Below are 20,929 nucleotides of genomic sequence, written 5' to 3'. Positions count from 1 at the left end.
GGGCCACTGGCCTGATCCAGCAGGGCTCTTCCTAAGCCCTTGTGGAACCTCCAAATCCAGCGGTAGTCTATCCAGATTTCTAGGTTCTTTGGGGTATTTGACCACTGTGAGAACAGGATGCTGGGCAAGATGGGCCCCTTTGGCCCACCTGCAAGGCTCTACTGGGTTCTTATCCTGCACAAGTTGTTGCAGCGTTCAGGCCAGGCGCACGGGACAGCCCCACACAAATCACATGGCAGAAATTAAGCCTTACCAGGGTGGATAAAAATGAATGATTTTTTAAATAAAAAAATCAATAAAATTGGATTTTTTAATTTAAATTGATTTTTTTAAAAAATTAAACCAGATTTTTAAAAATAAAATGCTTTTGGAGGAAAAAATCTTTCTAAAGATAGTTTTCTATTTAAGTTACATTACAGTCCAAAGGCTATTCATCAGGAAATAAGGATTTGTTTTAAGTTTTTCATGTGTGCTAAAACTCAGTCTGTGTTTTTTTGTTTTTTTAAAAAACCATTTTACCACATCAGTTAACAAACATGGATGCATATGCTATAATGTTATTGTTTTAGCTAAATAAACTGTTTAAATTGTTATTTAGGGAATGACTATTTGTCTCCTTCCAATAAAGTACAGCAGAAAAGTTGTCCAAATATAAACAGTTAACTTATTAAACCTCACAATAATTTCATAATTTATCTTTCTATGTATTTCTAATAGTATAATCAAATCAGTGATTTTTTATATGACTGCAAAAACTACTCTGAAAATTTATTATTCCAAAAACGAATCCTTCATCTCGTTGTAAATATTAAGATTATACCAGCAAGAATGAGTCTTTCTGTAAAAAAATGATTTAAATGAAGTCTTAAAGGTAAAGGTAAAGGTACTCCTGACTATTAGGTCCAGTTGCGATGACTCTGGGGTTGTGGCGCTCATCTCGCTCTATAGGCCGAGGGAGCCAGCGTTTGTCTGCAGACAGCTTCCAGGTCATGTGGCCAGCACGACTAAGCCACTTCTGGCAAACCAGAGCAGCACATGGAAACGCCGTTTACCTTCCCGCCGGAGCAGTACCTATTTATCTACTTGCACTTTGCAAGCTGGGACCAAACAATGGGAGCTCACCCCGTTGCGGGGATTTGAACTGCCGACCTTCTGATCGGCAAGCCCTAGGCTCAGTGGTTTAACCCACCGCACCACCCGCGTCCTGATCAAGTCTTACTGACTAGTGAATTCAACTGTGATTTAAATGAATTTGATTTAAATCAAATCCACCCTGCTTAACGGGCATTTCTCCTTGTCTTACACCAATGCCCATTTTGCAGGCATCCCTCATACCCTCCCCTAGAGTTCGCTGCTGCTTCCCACACTGAAACGACCCCCGCACGGCCCATCCTCTCCTTCCCCCCCCCCCCCCGGCTACCACTGGGTCCCTTACCGAGCTCCAATTGGTGCGCACTTCCCAGCGGCTGCAAACCTGGACTTGGCAGGCCTGAGTGGCGTTCGGCTTCTCCAGCTGCGCGCACCTCTGGGGGTGGACCATGGTGCTGCGGTTGGCGTAGATCTGCCGGCACAGGACTTGGCGGTGCTGGGTCCCCAGGCCGCAGGATTTGCTGCAGGCTGACCACTCGCCCGCCTCCCAGCTGGAAAAGAGACGGACAGGGTGGGGAGAGAGTCGGAAGATGGGGAGGAATGAGGGGGAAAAGGAATATTCCCTCGCAAGGAATAATAGCAACGACAAAGACAATAATAGCAAGTCGGGACAGGACTTTTGGATTCAGTTTCTCTCTGACCGCATTCACAGGGCAGCCTATCCCATTTGCCACGACGCTTCCCCAACTCCCGAACAAAGCGGAAGGTTAGGGGATTTGGAGCAGATAAAAGAAAGGGTGTCTGTGGAACTCTCTGCCACAGGAGGCAGTAATGGCCACCAACCCAGATGGCTTTAAAAGAGGATCAGACAAAATCATGGAGAATGCTATCAAGGGCTACCAACCACAATGGTTATGCAAAGATCACCAGTGTTGAAGCAATGATTCTTCAACATCAGCTTCGTTGGACTGGTCATGTTGTGCAGATGCCTGATGATCGTCTTCCAAAGCAACTACTCTATTCCGAACTTAAAAATGGAAAGCGTAATGCCGGTGGTCAACAAAAGAGGTTTAAAGACTGTCCCAAGGCAAATCTATAAAAAAAAGTAGTATAAGCACCAAAAATTGGGAAACACTGGCCTGTGAGCGCTCCAATTGGAGAACAGCCTTTACCAAAGGTGTCACGGGCTTTGAAGACACTCGAACTCAGGACGCAAGGGAGAAACATGCTAAGAGGAAGGCACGCTTGGCAAATCCACACCGTGATCAACTCCCGCCCAGAAACCAATGTCCCCACTGTGGAAGGGCGTGCGGTTCCAGAATTGGCCTCCACGGTCACTTACGGACCTATTGTTAGAACTGTGTTTATGGAAGACAATCTTACTCGGCTATGAGTAATCGCCAAAGAAGAAGAAGAAAGCTCTGCCCATAATAGTTGGCAGCAATGCTCCTGAATACCAGTTGCTGGAAGGTGACCTACTCAAAATTAGGCCGCTATTTCCCGAAAAGCTCACATATGCAAATTTTAATAGGAAGAGAGGAAGTTCAGGCGGGTTGTCATGAGGCCTCCAGGCCTGCAGAGGGCAGCAACTGCCTCAAAAGGAGACCCATAAGAGGCAAGAGTGGACTCGACACTCACTAGGCTGGGCAGGGCTCCGTGTTGCAGGCTTCCTCCGACACGATGGGCTTGGGGATCAGCTGGCACTTTTCCTCCCCCACCTCCTCTTGTGTAACGCGAGAGATGCATTGGTAGACAGACTGCCAGAAACCTGTAAAGAAAGATGGCGATGAGCATACTGGCAACTTTTTTTTTATTAAAAAAAATCAAGTTTCTAGTCCTCAAGGCTGTGGAGAAGGCAATTGAGGGGCCGAGAACCACAGAACTCAGCCTATGCTGGCAAATGTGGTCCCTTCACATGGTCTGAATGCCCCTCTCTTTCCTTTGCGCGATGGCTTCGTTTTTGCCATTGCTGTGGGGGCGCAAAACTCGCAATGCTTGTTTGGCACTTTTTCAGAGCGTTCCGTGGGCCTAATCCTCACCACAACAGCCTTGTGAGTGTTGTGAAATGCTTAAGAGACCGCCGTACCCGAGTAGCAGGTCCGTCATTTAAATAGAAGCAAATACATTTTAAAATCCTCCCCCCCATTTTGCAGATGGGGCAAACCGAGGCCGAGAGTACATGGTTCAGCTATGGCTAGCGAGTGAGTTTGTGGCAGTTCTGAGATTCGAACCAGGGACTTCCCTGATTTGCAGCTAAGCTTCCTGTTCCATGGTGCTACTCCAGCTTTCTTGGAGGGGTGAGGGAAAGATAAAGCCATAGGGGGGACTAAAACTGCTAATAGCCGAGAGGGGACTGGGCCATTGGGGCACGGACAACCTACTTCGGTTTGCCTCTGTCTGACCGCTTGCTTACCTCTGAGTCCAGTGGGTGACACTGCCGGTCACCTTCTTCCACCTCAGTTCCGCCCTTGCAGAATCAAGAGGCAGTGTGGCGTAGTGGTTAGGGCGCCAGGCTAGGACTTGGGAGACCGGGGTTCAGAAATCCCCACTTGGCCGTTCCCTGGGTGTGACCTTGGGGGACAGTCGCCGCCTCTTAGCCTAACCTACCTCGCAAGGTTCAGGGGGGAGGGATTTAAATGAAGAGAACCAGACTCACCTCCTTGAGGTGTGACAAAACTAGAATGATATTCTCTGGCGCCCCCTACTGTTGGGCTCCCTGCCTTCTGCCCTATCCGCCCCAATGGGCGCAAGCTGTAAGAGGCTTGCAAGACGACCCAAACCACCACGCGCAGGAACAGTCTACCTCTGAATACCAGCTGCCAAGGAAAATAGGACTCACCTTTCCCGCAGGTGGCAGAGCAGTCGGTGTTGCCGATCCGCCTCCAGTAAAAGTCCTGTAGGGGGTCAGAGCCATGCTGGGCAGGAGGGGGAGGGGGTGGGAGAGGTGGGACACGGACGTTCCGTTGCAGGGTCCCCGGGCTCCTCCCCGATTGGCTGGATGAGACGGGAGGGGGTGGAGCCGCGGCACGGCTCCTCCCCGATTGGCCGGACAAAGCCGGGAGGCGGGCCGGGCTGAGGTTCCTAGCATCTGCCGGCACAGGGCGCTGGTGGCTGGGCGGGGGCTCCATCTGGTTGCCGGAGGAAACCACAGTCAAGGCACCTGGCAGGTACGGCGTGGGAAGGAAGAGAAAGGTGATTTTTTTTGCTTCCCAGCAATGGGCTCCACAAAAGGGTGTCGGCTAAAAAGGACATGGCACAAAAGGAAAATGCTCTGGGACGGAGAAGGAAAACATAGGCCTACCACCTAAAACAGGTATGGCACCGAAGGAAAACGGACTGGGATGGAAAAGGAAATAAGCAAACACAGGGGTTTGGGGTTTTTTGCCTGCCACAGTGGAACATGAGGGGAGGGGGTAGTTTGCTCACCAAAGTCCTGCCGGGGGCCACGTAGGTCAGGAGTGGGGCTCTCCGGCTGCACAGAGGCCAGGAAGAACTGGTAAGAGACACCAGGATTGTCTTGCTGGAAGATCATCTGTGAGAGGCAGCAGAAAAGGAATTAAAGTGGGGCATGGAAGGAGCGGGGGGCAATGTAAAATGAGCAGCTTTATTCCCCTTCCCCATTGGGAGTTAACTCTTCCCTCCCTCTTTTTTTGGGGGGGGCAGAGCTTGGGGATCCCTTTCCCAGTTTGAACATCAGAGAAAATGAATTTCTTCAAATTACGCACATTTCATTTGCCTATATTTGCATCTGTAGACTCGGGCATTTTGCAGAGCCAAGATGCATTCAACAGACGGCTCTGCTCCTATCTGTGCCCAATATCCTTGGGCTCCCTTGAGACTTTGCAAACCACACTTTTCCAACCTGGAAATGGAAGCCTTAAGGATCAATGATTATTTATTAAACTTATCAGTTGCTGCTTTTTTGTTTTTTAATAACAAAAGTAACTCAAAGCCACAATGAATAAATTCACGCACCTGTTAAAACCAGCGTAAAACAAAACTGAGAGAAATCAGAAAGTCCTGAGGACTAGGAACTTGGGTTTTAAAAGTGAATAAACGAAAGCGGAGCCCCGCTTCCCCCTTTGACAAAAGAGGCAGAGATCTGCATCCGGGGTGAGCTACAGACGTACAAGCAGCACCCGATTCAACCTCTCATCTCCCTGAGCCCCCACCCCACCCCACTGCGTACTCACATACACATCTATAGGTTCTGTCGTGGGCCCCTCTGCTGTCAGGGACTCGCCCTCCCTCCGGTCGCTTCCTGGACGGGTGTACACAAAGACAGTGCCAGCTGCCTCGTAGCGCCCCGGCGGGTTCACGGCCCAGTTTCCATTGATGATGGATTTGCCACTGTGGCTGCGAAGGGCTGGGAGATTTGGGGGCAGAGGGATTGGGGGGGGGGGAGAGAGACAGTAAACAGCAACATGGAGCTAAGGCCAGTTCAAAAAGCCCCTCCTCCCCTCGCTCTGTGGCCCCTCTGTGGCAATTTTTATTTTTATTTACTCATTCCAGGTGCAGCTTGCTTTTCAAAAATACAACCGCTCAATTTGGTTTACAAGATAAAACAGGTCAAAGGAACAACTTTAAAACGCTCAAATCAAACTCAGCGACAAGGTTTAAATGCACCCCAACATTCTACACATTGCCTATAACAACAACAACAAAATGTTAGCAGGTGCCGAAAAGAGGATGGGGACAGGGGGTTCCAAAGTGCGGGTGCTGCCACACTAAAAAATCGTTTCTTACAAACGCAGGGTGAATATTTTGTGGCACCTGTAACAGAGTCATGAAATGGGAAGGAGGGTGGGGTAACTCAGGGAACCAAGGCCCCCACCCTGGAGCCACCTCTGAAGGAACGGCAGAATGCCTCTGAGCCCGTACAGAGTGCACTTGGGTTGCCATGGAGAAACACAACCTGCCTGCCTTCTCCCTTCCCATAGATCTGGCATTAAGGGGTAGAGGGCTTCTATCTTGGATGATAAGAATAAGAATAAGAATAAGAATAAGAATTTATTATCTTTCCCCGCCCATCTGACTAGGCAGTTCCAACATCAAGGTTTGTAACATTGTGGCCTCAGCCGTTCCTAGTGAAATCAGCCCTTTATTAAGAACAATGAGGACTAGACTCTACATTATTTTCACGGGAAGATTCGCACATCAATGGCAGGGCACACACTTTGCGGGCAAAAGGTCCCTGGGCTCAATCCTCAGCATCTCCAGATGGGAAAGTCCCCCTTCCTGAAACCCTGGAGAGCCTCTGCCAGTCAGTGTAGGCTATACAGTACTGAGCTAGATGGCCCAATTGTCTGCACTGGTAAGACAATTGTACTGCTTGTACAAATGCCGAATTTCTACGTGCGTGCATGGAGAACATCTTCAAGAAGCAGATTTATAAACCCACTGAATTAAACAAACTACAACTGGAGCAAAGGGAGGCTCCCGTCTCTCCCTGCCCCCCCCCACTAAACGGCATACACACATACCCAGGTAGTTAGGGCTCCGGGTCATCTCCTTAACCTGGATCCGCGTGGCCCCCGCCGGGATCTCCAGGATGCGGTGGTACCCGATGGGGACATCCGTGTCGCTGAAATTCCCCACAACCAGCTTGCAGGTGGTGTGGTCCCCACCGCAAACCCCGCAGCTGTCCAGCGTGCGATTCGAACCCAGGACTCCGTCGCAACCGGGGGTCTGGCGAGGCCATGGAAAAAGAGAAGAAACGAGGCCAAGAGATGAGTCGAAGTGTTCAAGCGAGGAAGAAGAGGCAGGATCTGGTTCTCCAGCTGTTCTCTGATGCCTCCAAGTCTCCTTCATTCCCCTGCAGCCCAGAAATATATTTTCCCCTCTCTCTTAGGCGCTGCCACCACCTCCAAACCCTCCTTAAAAAAAAATCAGACCCCTTCCAAGTTAACAAGAAATATGAGTGAGCAAGCAACTCACAAGGCACTGCCCGGCCACACAGATGTCCTGGGAGGAGGATTCGCACGGGGTGCCGTCTTGCACTTTCTCCGTGTGTCGCACATAGAAGCGGTAGCCAATGGGGCGGCAGTTCAGCTCACAGCGCTGGGACCCCCGCACTGCATGATGGGAGCGGAGGGAAGGAGAGGGGTCAGTAGGATCAGAAACAGGCAGGGGAGGGAAAACCACGTGCATGCTTAGTCGCCTGGGGCGATCATGGGCTCCTTTCCAGGTGACCAGAGAAGCATTCGCAAGTAGAAAGTACTGGAAGCAAGTACAGAGTACAAAGGCTTTTTGCCCCATCTGCTCTTAACAAAGGAATAAACTGATTTGGTTGTCATGACTATCCCCTACACTGTGGGCAAGAAAGTTATGAAAAATGAGGACTAGCACCTTGAACTTGGTGCAAAACCTCCCTCTGTCATATAACTGATTTCCAGATGTGGTCCCAAGGCTGCCTCCTCTACCTTCCCACTTTTTTTGGGCTGCCAGTAAGTTTTTCTCATTGTCCAGGTTTTGTTTTTAAAAAGAAGTTGCCAGGCCAGGGTGGCAAGTGAGGGCCCCAATGGCAAGCAAAGGCCTGGATGGCAAGTGAGGGCTCGATTTCGCCCCCTTCTGGCTTTCCTTGCTATAGCACGGAGACCTCTGGCCGGGCGGCTAGGGCTGTGCCGAATGAAGGAAGCAAAGAACAAAGTGCCTTTTTGTGTAAAGACTCCCCCATCACCGCTGCCGCCAGCCCTGCCCCGTCCTGAAGTGCTTAAAAACATAAATATTGGCTCTGGATGTCAACAAAGAAGGCCGGCAGAGGAGAGGAAGGAGGTCGAGACGGCTCTGTCTGGAGACTCCCCCCCTTGTTTACTTAAGAATATTTAAGCTCATTGGAAGCTTGCATGGGATTTAGTTTCAGGCTGTAGGCAAAGAGGCAATGATTCTCTTTCGAAAGAGAGAGGGGGGGGGTTGGAGGCGCAGAAAGACCTACCAGCAGTCTCTGACACCCACAATCTGTCAGCCTGTGAGAGGAGGTTGGAATCAAATGCACTCTGTACATGCTCAGATGCCATTTTCTTTTCCCCACCCTTGCCTGGAAAATGAGCTGCGCAGCTTTGTACCATCTCTGTACAACCGAGGCTGAAAGCGCCCCTGCCCAAAGCAAAGTAGGAAAGATAAAGGGCTCGGATTATGCCAGAGTTTCAGAGATTCCTACATTGCAGGGGGGTCAGGCTGGATGACCCTTTAGGTCCCTTCCAACGCTGCAATTCTATGATTCTATGAATCCCAGAACCAAAAGACTAAGCCTGATTATAAAGGTGTTGGGGGTCGCGTTGGACTGGAGGTCATAACCTCAAGCTGGCCTCAGAGCATCACTGCCTCCCAAGGTGTAGCTAACCAGGGAGAGGGAAATGCACTCTGCGCATGCTCCAGGGCCATCTTGTTTAGTATTATCATCATGAGGAGTTCTAAGGCTGAGAAAGCAGATGCCACGGCTAAGACTCTTCCTGAAGACATTAATAGCAGGGGGCTAGCGGGGGGGGGGTCTTTCGAGACAGACACCCATTACAGGATCAGCCTTCTCAGAAGTGTGACTCTGAGCATGTCAAGAGTGCTCCCTTTTCTGATGCTGTCCTCCCAGGAGGAGGACGTGAGGGAAGGGGCAGAGCACTGTGTTCCCTCGAGCTGGGCGAGAGCTGTTTGCTGCAAAAAAACAAACAAACCAAAAAAAGGCCCACAATACAGTATGTACCGTACTTTGATCTGACAAGTTGTGTATTTTTGGAAAAAGGGAAATGGCCACAGCTGCCGTCTTCTCCACAGCCGGCCAGCAGAGGGCGCTGGCATTCTCCCCATGCCACAAGTCACCCACAAATGTTTGGGGCACGGTTGGAGGGCAAAGACCCCAGTGATAAAACAGCTTCATGGGTGCGATGGGTAGAAGAGATAAGATATCATATATAATCCTTGACAATAATTAAATTTATCTCTCTCTCTCTCTCTCTCTCACACACACACACACACACACACTCCTTTCCAAGCAAGAATACAGGCCTTAAATCTCCCAGCATAAATACAGATTTTGGCCCCAGGCCACCAATGAGATCAGCTCAAAAAATGACACACGTGGGAAATGAGGGGGTGGCCGTTTGCGGGGCGGACAGCCTTCCCCTTCCCCCTCCCCGCCTGCCTCACTTTCCAAACTGGTTTTTGCACGCCTTCCCTGAAAGGCAGAAATCCCACCGGTGCAGCGATGCAGTCGCCTCACCCAGCCTTTCATCGCCCTTGCAGAATCCTGTGGCAAGGAGTTCTGCAGGGCCACAAGGAACGCAGCTTAAGTGGGAGGGTTTTGCCAGACGGGTCTGGAAACCTGGGAGACCCTCCTGGGCAGAATGGAAAGAGTGTGGCCTTTAAAAAATAAATTCCTCCTCAATCCCCAGCTTCAAGGAGTTGCGAGCTTGGCTGCTCCCAAGCCTGGCATCTCCCGAGCGTCAGCTCTTTTTCCTAAGCCGCGTCGTCCTTGCGATGACCTCTCCAAATCTGCTTATGTAAGTGACAAATACCCACTGGCCCCATGCTGGTATAAATTGTTCATTAAAATAATAGGGGGGTGGGGCTGAGAAAGAGGGGAAGAAACACTCCCTACGCCCACGCCCCCCAGCTCCCTCCCCGAGGTTGCTGGAGAGTTCAGCTGCTGTTCGCAGAGAAAAGTCACAGGCGGGCAGCGTAAACCTTCGAGATCGCGCTTCTAGATTGCCAGGGATGTCTGGCATCCCACCCAACTGGCAGAGCCAAGATCTGACGGCCGCAGCGAGCTGGACAGGCAGAGGCCAGCTGTCCGCTCAAGAGGAGAGGGCGGCTTGGGGGAAGCCAAAACCCCAGAGAGAAAAGGCCCCCGACAAATGCTAAAAAGTGTGGGGTACCCATCTGTGCTGCAACAGAGCAGCTCAGCTTCTCAAAGAACCTGTTTCTGCTTTGAGAGCAAGTTACTAGTCCTCAAGGCCGCAAAGGCACATGTTGAAAGGGTACAGATGCTGAATCTAAGCAGGGAAGGGCCTGGCCAATATCTCAGAAGCGAGACTCATAAGACGACCAAAAAAATCATTGAAATTGTTTCTGGGGTTCTCTCTCTCCCGCACCACAAATCATCTTCCCCCAGTTATAACTCAAGACTGTTACGCAGCTCATTTCGGTGGGGAAAGGCGAGGCAAGGCCTCTGCCTATCTCCTGATCCTTTTCCCTGACTGGTAAGAATCAGAAGTGATACAGAAGACGAGACGATGCCTCATCATTCGTACTGAGATCACAGAAGCCAGCTTTCTGCTTCTTGTCCTGGCCTGCCTTCTCTGGGCCATGCAAACCATAGCAGCAAAGCATTGAGCAGCTGGAAGCATGTCTTCATGCACTGCGGCTCAACTGCGGAACTCACTGCCACAAGATGTACGGCCAGCTGGCCAGCTGTCAAAGGCAGCAGACTGACAGCTGGGGCAGTCACTCCCAATTTGAAAATACGTTTGGGGCAACCTTAAAATTTGGAGAGGCGGGACTCTTACCGTCCGTGAAGGGCTCCCACTGGTACAGGCGTCCCATGAACTCCTGGTTGTTGTATGCTGCACACTGGACGGCCCGAGGATCAGGTCGATCGGGCGGGCACGGCTGTGGAAGGAAAAGGGGGAAGGCCGGATGGGCAGAGAGATAGATAGATAGATAGATAGAGAGAGAGAGAGAGAGAGAGAGAGAGAGAGAGATCGTCAGATCATTCCTGGATTTTAAAAAGGTGAACTTGCAATATAGCAGAACTTCTTACTTCCCAATTCGGAGAAAGGCTGTAATTTGACACATTTGTGTGCAGCCCTTACTTTGCGTTGTATACCACGTTACTCAGCTAACGCAGGCCCATTGATTCCAGTGGGTCTCCTCTGAGTAGAAATGTGTTGCATTTTAGCCTCTGGGAGACACACATAAAATGAGACCATCTTTCATCCGTGTAACAACCTTGTAAGGTAGGCCAAAGAGAGAAAGAAACAGAGAGAGAGAGAAAAGCAGGCCCGAGGGCATCTGATAAGCTTCGCGATCAAAGCAGGGATTCGAACTCGCATCCTCCAAGCCGCAAGGCCACTCTGGTTATGGTCGGAAGGGAAGAAAGGAACTTAAGCCTCTTGAAACTGGTTTTATCAGGTCAATGCATCCTAAGAACAAATTCATTAATGTCTATTGCCCGAACAGTCTTTTGACGTTTTTGGTGTTTGGTTTCCCACCCCTCGTAAAAAGCACAGAAACACTGCCCTTGTACTAACGATAAAGGAGGTTTGGGAAATTAAGCAGGAAATTCAATCACAAGCTTATCTCCTGTTCACTTCAAAGGGCCGGTAACAATAGAGGCATTATCTACAGAGAAGCTGGATACCCAGAGTGGTCATATAGGATTGAAGAGAAATATTCCCTTTCCACCTCCACCCAGTGCATTAAAAGTGGTTTAAAAGAGGGGTTTGCTGTGCAGGGATAAACAGGTTGTGTAGGCTTTTGCATAGATTCCAAAACCTGCTGGATCTGTTTGACCGGAGTCAATAGCAGCTGAAAAGAAAATGAGAAAAATCTAGCAAACGATGCCCCTCTGGATCTCTTTAAAAAAAAAAAATTGCTTGCCTCCAGCCAAAGGTCATCTCTGAAAGATCATCTCTCTCTCTCTCTCTCTCTCTCTCTCTCTCTCTCTCTCTCTCTCTCTCTCTCTCTCTCACACACACACACACACACACACACACACACACACTCATTGCTCTAACCACTAGGCCTTCCAGAATTGCTCAAAGTTAGGAGTAGGATCCAGCAGAGCTAAAGAGGAGAGGGCCCAAGTGTGTTTAATTCCAAGTTGTACTTATTCACGGGCAGCCTTCCTCTTCTACAAATAATCCCCGCCCCCCAACTTGAAGGCAGCTGTTTGTCTGGTCCCAATGGGCCAAACAGGAAAGCTTGGAAGCAGCCGTGCAAACGCCCATGGCTCTAGTCCCTAAGAATTCGCCAGAGCCATCTCTCTGAACAAAGAGGTCTGTTTCCCATCACTCTTTTAAAACTCTTTGTTTACAAGACAAGTAAAAACAGGAGACTGCACCGTACGGTTCTGAAAGTCTTAGGCTGCGTACGTACACCCCATACATTTCAAGCACCTCCCCTAAAGAATATTGGGAACTGTAGTTTCCCCCCTCACAGATCTGCAATCCCCAGCACCCTTTGCAAACCACAGTTCCCAGGATTCTTTTGGGGTGGAAAGCTTGCTTTAAATGTACGTATTTATCAGCAAATAAACAACAGTTTGAGCACCAGCTTCTAAACTCGGGACGTGAGAAACCCACCCCACAACCTCTCAGGGGCTGATGGGGGATCCTTTTGATGAGAAAGGGGTGCATATCCCAGAAAGCAGCCTGCCCGCTCCCATTGATTGCTACAAGGAAGTCCTCCTGTAATAGATTCAAGGTTTGCACTTAGCTGAATCAGGGCTGTTTTGCAGTAAAACACAACTAACAGAGTAAAATGCAAAATTAAACTCCCTAATTCTAGTCTCCCATTAACTTTGCTGCTAACCCCCTGCACTGCTTTCAAGTGTCTCCTCACCCGAGGTACTTCCAGTCCATTCTGCTAACTTTTGGGGCACACCACCCACTTAATGATTCTCTCCCCCCCCCCCCGCCCGCCTCTTGTAGCGACTGCAATGTGCTGCACTAAATGCTGTGCATTTTGGGGTTGCATTTTTATGGCTTCTTGGATACCATATTTTATTTTACAGTGGTTTTCGAACATCTCCGTTGACTAACGTTTCAGTTTTCCAACGCCGTAAACCCGGAAGTAAATGCTTCGGTTGGTTTTCGGTTTGCCAACGTTTCTGAACTTGAACGGTCTTCCGGAACGGATCACGTTCGAAAATCGAGGTGCCGCTGTACCACAATTTGAAGTCCAAGGAATTCAAATTGCAACACAGCAAAGCGCAATGCAAGAAACATGTGCCCGCGAATTAAAATTAAACTCATTTAATTCTCGCCTCCCGTCTACGCTGCTGATCCCCCTCCACTCCTTTCAAACAGCTCCTACACCTGTTGCTTTTGCTGCATTGCTGCTCACTTTCTGGGTGGACCAAACAATTTTAAGAAGGATGGAACAGCCCCTGCTCACAGCTACTGCTGCCCTGTTCTTCAGGCATGCCACAGGCCACCCGAATGAAGCACGCAGACCACTGGTGGACCACAACTTGGGAGCCACTGCTATGGGGAGGGGAACCCCTCCCCGAGCTCTTACCTCTTGCCTGCAGGCCTTGAACTGCTTGCTCTCTCCTTCGCAGTGGAAGGTCTCGGTGCCGGGATAGTAGAGGTTCCACTGCGGCCCTTCGCCACCCGGCCGCACCCCTCCCGGCAGCCCTTGCCCCCTGGCGTGGAACTGAACAGGGTTGCCCCGGTGCAGTAGCCAAATGTCTGGCTCCGCAGGACGAGGAGCCACGGGCTGGTCCACAAAGAGGCTGTGTGACGGCCGCCTTCCCTGGCCGCCCGTCTGGTGCTCATTCTGCCTCTGGTTGCGGGAGCGGGAATGCCCGTGGGGCGGGCGGTTGGCGTGTCCCGCCCCGTCGGGCTGGGCCACGGAGCTGCTCTCCGGGCGGCGTAGCAACTCTGGCGTGGCCCGGTGGCTCTTCCCTGCCCCAGGCCCCTTCCTCTTGGCAGCAGAGCTGTTGTTTCTGATGACATGGTGAGTCAGCCGCAGCTCGCCCTGCGCCTGGGGGGCGGGGCTGCCAGCCACGGAGGGCCCCTGAGAGGAGGAATGCATCACGGCCGCTGTGGGGTTGCCGCCTCCCTCTCCGCCGTCCGCTGTGGGGATCGAGCCGCCCGTGGAACTTTCTGCCACTTTAGGTGTCTCCTGGGGCCTTGCAGAGGATTCTAGGAGATGGTCCTCCTGGGACCTTGCAGAGGATTCTGGGAGATGCTTCTCATGGGGCCTTGCAGAGGAGTCTGGGAGACGCTTCTCATGGGGCCTTGCAGAGGATTCTGGGAGATGGTCCTCCTGGGACCTTGCAGAGGATTCTGGGAGATGCTTCTCATGGGGCCTTGCAGAGGATTCTGGGAGACGCTCCTCCTGGGACCTTGCAGAGGATTCTGGGAGATGCTTCTCGTGGGGTCTTGCAGAGGATTCTGGGAGATGCTTCCGCTGCTGGTTCCCCGAAGGTGCTGTGGCGCCCCCTGGCTGGTGAGCCTCGCCATGCAACCCTGGAGAGGTTGCTGCTGCCTTCCCACGATGCTCTGCTTCCCCCGAAGATTTGCTCTTCTGCGGCGTGTCCGTACCTGGTTCTGTGGGCTGTGCTGTGTCCGCCATGCCCCCTCTGTTTGCCACATGCCCATGACCCTCTGACTGGCCGTGCCCCAAATGGTTCTTCACCCCCTCACCAGCCTGTGCGTGGGGCTGGGCAGCAGCATCTGCCAGCAAAGGCTGTTTTGGCTTCAGGGAGGTCCTGGGTTCGGCCCCGGAGCTCAAGGGCCCCTTCTCCCGGCCGGTTTCCTCCTGCTCCTCCTCCTCGCGGGATGAAGAACGGACAGTTTTGCGCTTCTGTTTTTTTGAACGAGGGGGAGGAGGAGGGGGAGGCGGAGGGGACGGGGGCTCCCCGGCTCTGCCTCCGTGGTGCCTCTTGAAGCGGGGTGTGGCCCCCTCGGCCACGTCTTTGTGGAGGGGCAAGGCGAACGGCAGCTTCCCGTAGCCGTACTTGCCTGGCTTGATCGCCTCTCGAACCCGGGACCTGGAGAGTGCAAAGTGTTGCAATGTGAGTTTGAGGAGGGTACAAAATGTGGGAGCTTTTAGCACACATTGACCTCCCCACTCCTCTCTGGCCACTTTAAACAAAGTTCCTTTTCACTTTTACCAAGAACATATTGATGCTTTATTTTATTCATAACATATTAATGTTATTAATGTTACTAATATTATTCACATGACTACCACTACTACGCTATTAATAGTGTTATGATAATATTATTGTTGCTATCTTTTATTAAAATAAATGTTTATGGAGAATCTATCTTTTTTTAAAAAAAAAAACCCTCATAGGAGGCCCAAAGTAAATAGATCTATGAAGTGAAACTACACCCCCCCGAAATTACAAAGTTAGGGAAATTTTACATATCCCAAGAAGGGCGCCTGTCATCACATCCAGAAAAGGTGTCAGCTACCTTATTACCAATGTAAATAATCAAATTATTACTATTGTGCTTTGTCAATGTTCGAGTGCGGTTCTCAGCTAAAAAAAAAAGCATTTTAAAATGCAAAAGTTGGGTAGAAGACACATCAAGGAGTCTCTCAAGAGAAATGACACTTGGAAATGAAAGAAAAATTCAAAGCACGCATTTAAATACATATTTAAATGCCAATTTGGTTCTGGACAAGCCCCCTGCTCCCAAACTGCAGATTAACACAGAAACAAGATTTATGAGTGAACAGAGGCAGGTTGCAAAGAGACTGACTAGACGGTCCCAGGTCCAAGACCCCTGCCCTGAGATGCTGCTGCCAGTCAGTGTAGACAGTACTGAGCTAGATGGACTTAGCATAAGGCAGCCTCCTATTTAAACCAAACCTTTTCTCCAGAACCATGAGGACCGGAAACTTGCTCTGTTTTTAAAGGGCCGCAGCTCAGTAGGGAGCATCTGCTTGGCATGCAGAAGGACTCAGTGTGTAGACAATACCGAGCTGCACGGAAACAAGGCACCCCCCCCAATGTTCCTAGGCTCCCCACCCCTATCTTCATCTCCCAAACCAGACCCCAAACTCACCTCCGGGACGCCGGGGACTCCGGCGTAGGAGAGGCGGCCCAGCTGCGGCGGTCACCGTCCCCTTGCCCACCGTGGCGCGGCCTGTCGGGGCTCAACCCTGCCTCAGGGCTGTCCCTCCTCAGGGGTTTGAACAAGGGGATGGCGTCTCGGACGGGGGTCCGGGCGGCCGCGCTGTGCCTGAAGGCCGGGTTGAGGGTCCGGCGAGGTTCCTGGTTCCCCCGAGGCCTCGGCAGGCGGACCCCAGCCTCCTGGGCGGGAGCAGAGTCCCTCCGACGGCCATGCTGGGGGGCAACGGCGTCCCGCGACGGCAGCTCCTCGGCCGGGAAGGCCTCGTGGCGGGTGTGGCGGTTCTGGGGTCCGAGGCGCAAGGCGCGGGGCGGCTGGGCCTGGCTGTGGATGGGCAGACCCGGCCTGGCGCTGCCCTCGGTGTGGAGGGGGTAGGATGGCCGGCCCGAGTAAAGGCTAGCAGCCTGGTTCTCGTGGGCCTGCGGAGGGTACACCGGCTGTGGGGCCAGCTCCGGCCGGCCGGCCCAGGGGATGCGCTGGTACGGGGACTGGCACACACGAGCCCTTTCCATGACCCCCAGGCCGCAGGGCTGCGAGCAGGCTGACCACGGTGCCCAGGCGCTCCACAGGCCAGGCACCCTGCTCCCGGGGCCGTCATCCTCAGCGGCCTGGCGAGGTCTCCTACTGGGGACCTGAGGGTGGAAGCAGGAAGACATAGTCAGTGGGGCAGCCCTTGGCGGAACTAGAACCCGCCACCCGTCGCCACCCGTCGTCCCTTCTCCACGTACATAAGAAAAGCCTGGGATGGAAAGCAGAGGAAGTCCCTAGCAGAGAAGCATGGCAGTTTAAGATGATGGATTATGCCAAATTGGCAAAAAAAAAAAAATGACCAGAAGAATCAGAAATGAGGAAGACCAACATTTCAATAAGGAATGGGGAAACTTTTTATCTTAAAAACAATTGTAAACAGTGAAAACTGTTAGCAGGACTGGAGTCACACTTGTACAATAGGAGGGAAGTCTTTGGAATCTTGCTTCTATGTTATATATTGGATAAGTGATTGTAAAGCTTTGGTTTGAAAACCAAATAAACAAATTAAAATAAGAAGCCTTTGGCCTGTCTAGTCCAGCATCCTGTTCTCACGATGGCCACATGCCCCAAAGGATATAAGAATCCAGGTAGACTGCCTCTGGAGCTGGAGGTTCCAGAAGAACACAGGAAGAACATTTCTGGATGCAATCAATCGCCCATTTTCTGACTGGTGGATTTACTATGAAACTACTGAATCTTAAACTCCAGGGCCCCTAATCCCGGAGGGGCCCCAGAAGCAATTTTAGTCCATATCGCTTAAATTTTTTGGGTCTCTCTGACATGATTTGAGTCACACGACTCTAACGGATTAGTTTTTGTTGTCGTATATATTTCAACGATCCCCAAGTTGGAGAGTCGGTAGCACAGATGTTGTAAAGTTGTGCCGATCTGTTGTGGAGCAACCCCACTGAGAAAAAGACAGCTGTAGTGACCGAGCCCCTCGTTGCTGCTTGCAAGGGGGTCTTCCGTGACAGCTGAGGGCCCCCCAAAATGTAGCCCCTGACCGTGGAGGCAGAGCATAGCCATCAGGGCTAGTAGCCACTGATAGCCCCCCCTCTCCTCCTCCATGGAGCGAATCCTCTTTCAAAGCCACCCAAGTTGGTCGTCACCGCTGCCTCTTGTGGCAGGGAGTTCCACAGTTAAATGCACAACTCCAGTTTTTCCACAAGACACTCGAGGTGGTTCTCCCGGCCCTCATTCAATCTGCACAACAACCCAAGAGGCTTCGACCCTTTTGGCTAAGTGATCTCCCTCAGGTCCTAATCCAGTGCTCTAACCATTGCACCACACCACTCTGTACAAAAAAACCACACAATCATGTTCATATAACTTTTGCCTTGCTGGGGAGGAGGGGCAAGGGTCCCTGCCTTTTCCAGATTCGAATTGGGTACCCGCTTGCCAGAATTATTTCCTCCCCGTTCCAAACGGGCTCAGAAAGAGAGAGCTGTCCTGGGTGCCAGGAGATGCTTCCCAGCTGCTGACCGTCTGACCGGGCAGCCGGTTTCCTCCCTTGCTGGGCGAGGGCGTCGCGGATGCACGGAGCTGGAGAGATCTGGACAGGGCACATTCTTCAGCCAAAAAAGGAAATTATTAATAATGTGTAAAAGCTGGTGTGCTCTCTAACCCAGATCCTTGGCTCCGTGGGGTGGGGGTGGGGGTGACCGACTCGCGGGGAGAGATAGTGCTGGGGCGGAAGATAACAGGGGCACCAGTCTGTCGGGTGAAAGGGAACCTGGGTTGCCTTTGCTCTAAAAGGATTGGGGGTTATTTGCCTCCACAATTGGTTTTCAGAGGTAGACTTCCACTGAATGTGGAGGTTCAGATTGACCAATCAGGCTCTTGTAGGGGTGGCTGCTGCCTGTTGGGACTGGGGAGAGGGCAAAAGGGGGGAGCCCAACAGTTAGGGGGCGCCACAACTAATGACAGTCAGAGTCAAGTAATTTTGATTTTTTTGAAGGAGTTGGGTATGTTTAGCCAGGCGAAAAAAAGACAGGGGAATGGACTTCCTTGTGAGGTGGTGGGCTTTCCTTCACTGGAGGTGTTCAATCAGAGGTTGGATGGCTGGTTTTTCAAGGATTCTTTAGCTGTGGTTCCTTCATTGCCCGGGGTTGGACTAGATGACCCCCCGGGGTCCCGTCTGACTCTACAGTTCTGTGATTCTAAGTTTTTGTTCCCATCCTGCTCTCTGCTGAGTTCCGCAAGGGGCAACACTGAGGAGGAGGGAGGAGGAGGAAGCTGAGAGGCAGGGCCAGCTCCACCCAAACTGGTTGTAAGAAATGGGAAATTGAGGTTGGTGGGGCAGAGCCTCAATGGATGAGTCTGAGGCAGCAACCTGAACCAGAAGCTGGTTTTTAGAGAGGGAGTCAAGAAGGTTATCAATGGCTAGCAGCCATTAATAGGCTTCTCCTCCTCTATGAATTCGCCCCCTCTTTTTTTTAAAGCTGACCATGTTGGCATCCGTCACTGCCTCCTGCAGGAGTGAGTTCCACAGTTTAACGAAGTAAACCGGGAATCATTGGCTACCTGAGATAACTCTAACTGGAGTTTACGGGGATGTCTACCAGGAATGTTTATAATTAATGATGATGATGATGATGATGATGATGATGATGAATATGATGGTTTAATTATCTATACTCCACCCATCTGGTTTCCCCAGCCACTCTGGGCGGCTTACAGCATATATAGAAACATAATAAAACATCATGCATTAAAAACTTCCCAATACGTTCTGCATGCCAAGCAGGGGCTCTGCCTCAGACCTACAAGCACAGCAGGCTGTTATCTCTCAGCTGTGATCCTGTGTCTGTAAAAACCAGAATATCAACAGTCTACCTTACAGTTTGTTGTACAGATAGTCATTTCCTATGTAAATAAAATAAAATAAAAAATTAAGAGGTGGTGATTGACCCCAAGCACAACGAGGAAGTACTTTCGACCTCTGGCTGAAATAATTCCCCGTTCTGATTCCACCAGCGATCCTCATCAGAAGGCCCTTTGGGGGGGGGTTCTTTTTCCTGCTTTCCATTTCATTCGTGATGCAACAACCAAAACCACCGCCTTCCAGGGTCTCCGTCTAAAGTTACAAAATCAACACCCAGAAAATTGAGCCCAGATGCTTAAATGCAAGCTGGTCCAAGCTGAAGCGGCGCATACGACCCAGAAATAAATAAACTGAGAAGCTTCTTTTCACACCATCTGGCCACCGACCGGAGAGAGAAGGGTCTTTCATTTGAACAACCTCTCGCTTTGTCCCCCTTCCGAAGAAGGCGGCCTTATTTCGCGCGCAACGAATCTGGCCAGCGGCAAACGTCCCTGGGGAGTCAGTTTGGGGAAAGCTTTGCCCGTTCAGCACTTCTGCACATGCAAAGGAGGAGGAAAAGCACCACAGGGCCGGGGGGACAAAACCTCTCTGTTTCGTTCTATTCAAATCATACGCTGCTTTTGATCAGTTTCCCTCTGTAAAGTGTTATCGGTATTTATTCTCTCTCTGGACTGCCCCTGTGTTATTTAAGTGCTAGCATCCTCCAGATGTTGCTGGGCTACAGTTCCCATCACCCTTGGCCCCAGTCGGCCCCACTGCCTTGCTGAGGGCTGGAATCCAGAAACATCTGGAGCGCTCAGAATCCGCACCCATGGCTTGCATATACATCTCCCCCCTTCAGCCTGGCCACCTCCAGATTTTGTTGGATTCCAGCTCCCACCTGGAGGGCCACAGATGTCCCTCATTCCTGTTGTAGGGGGGGAACCCATTTTGGGAGTGGGGTGGGGGGACAGAGTTATAGGATATATAGAATATCCTTTGAACCAGATGCTATATTCCTTGGAATTTTTAAAGATACAGTTAATCTGAAGGATAAAGACTTGGTCAGGAGCGTGCTGGTTGACGCCAAAGTCACGCCAACATTTATCAGCTGCCTTGCAGAAAGCGTGAGCCACAATAATAATTCTCAAAAGGACGAGATGATTTATCACGCACATATATTTAAAAGGTCGAATTGGAAATGAAAGGATGGAAGAAATCTTAGAGACTCTTTGGGTTCTGTTTTTAGATGGCTATTAATCAAGATTGCCATATTTATATTGCGGAAAGTATGTATATATTAGGGGGTTGCTGGCTCCACCGGCCAACCCCACACCAGCCCCACATTAACCCCCCAGCCTCTGCTTCCCACACTATTCAGCTCCTAAGATGCCCTTTGACTTTCTTAACCTCACCTGAATAAGGCAAATTCCATGCTAGAGTTCATTAGGAAACGAACTATCATAATGCCGTTATACAAATGGATGGTATAATGTGCATTTTGAGGACTGTTCTGGTCGCCTCGCTTGAAAACGGATATTGTAGAGCTGGGAAAGGTTCAGAAAAGGGCTAGCAAAATGATCAAGGGGGTGGAGCTGCCACTGATATGCATTGCCCAGTTCCTTACTTCTTTTTCACGTTTTCCCCACACTGTTAAAAGTGCAGGGTTCCTTACGTCAGCGATGATCTTCACAACTGAGTT

The 20,929-nt window shown here is 50.8% G+C and overlaps 1 protein-coding gene across 2 annotated transcripts in view; it reads right to left on the bottom strand.

The window, feature by feature from the left end:
* ADAMTSL4 (ADAMTS like 4) overlaps window positions 1-20,929 on the bottom strand; it is a 68,275-nt gene that overhangs the window by 12,694 nt on the left and 34,652 nt on the right. For both annotated transcript variants that reach the window (XM_060269916.2, XM_060269917.2), the window contains 10 exons: window positions 15,828-16,525; window positions 13,321-14,800; window positions 10,587-10,689; window positions 7,027-7,163; window positions 6,573-6,777; window positions 5,283-5,455; window positions 4,516-4,621; window positions 3,929-4,249; window positions 2,728-2,857; window positions 1,436-1,640 (listed from right to left, as the gene is read on the bottom strand). In XM_060269916.2, the coding sequence (XP_060125899.2) occupies window positions 1,436-1,640; window positions 2,728-2,857; window positions 3,929-4,249; window positions 4,516-4,621; window positions 5,283-5,455; window positions 6,573-6,777; window positions 7,027-7,163; window positions 10,587-10,689; window positions 13,321-14,800; window positions 15,828-16,525 (3,558 nt within the window). The remainder of the gene's footprint in view (window positions 1-1,435; window positions 1,641-2,727; window positions 2,858-3,928; window positions 4,250-4,515; window positions 4,622-5,282; window positions 5,456-6,572; window positions 6,778-7,026; window positions 7,164-10,586; window positions 10,690-13,320; window positions 14,801-15,827; window positions 16,526-20,929) is intronic.

The sequence above is a fragment of the Zootoca vivipara genome, chromosome 16 (genome assembly GCF_965207765.1).
Source record: "Zootoca vivipara chromosome 16, rZooViv2.hap1.1, whole genome shotgun sequence".
NCBI lineage: Eukaryota > Metazoa > Chordata > Lepidosauria > Squamata > Lacertidae > Zootoca > Zootoca vivipara.
Note: the sequence above shows the minus strand (reverse complement) of the source record. Positions and strands in the feature narration are given on the sequence as shown.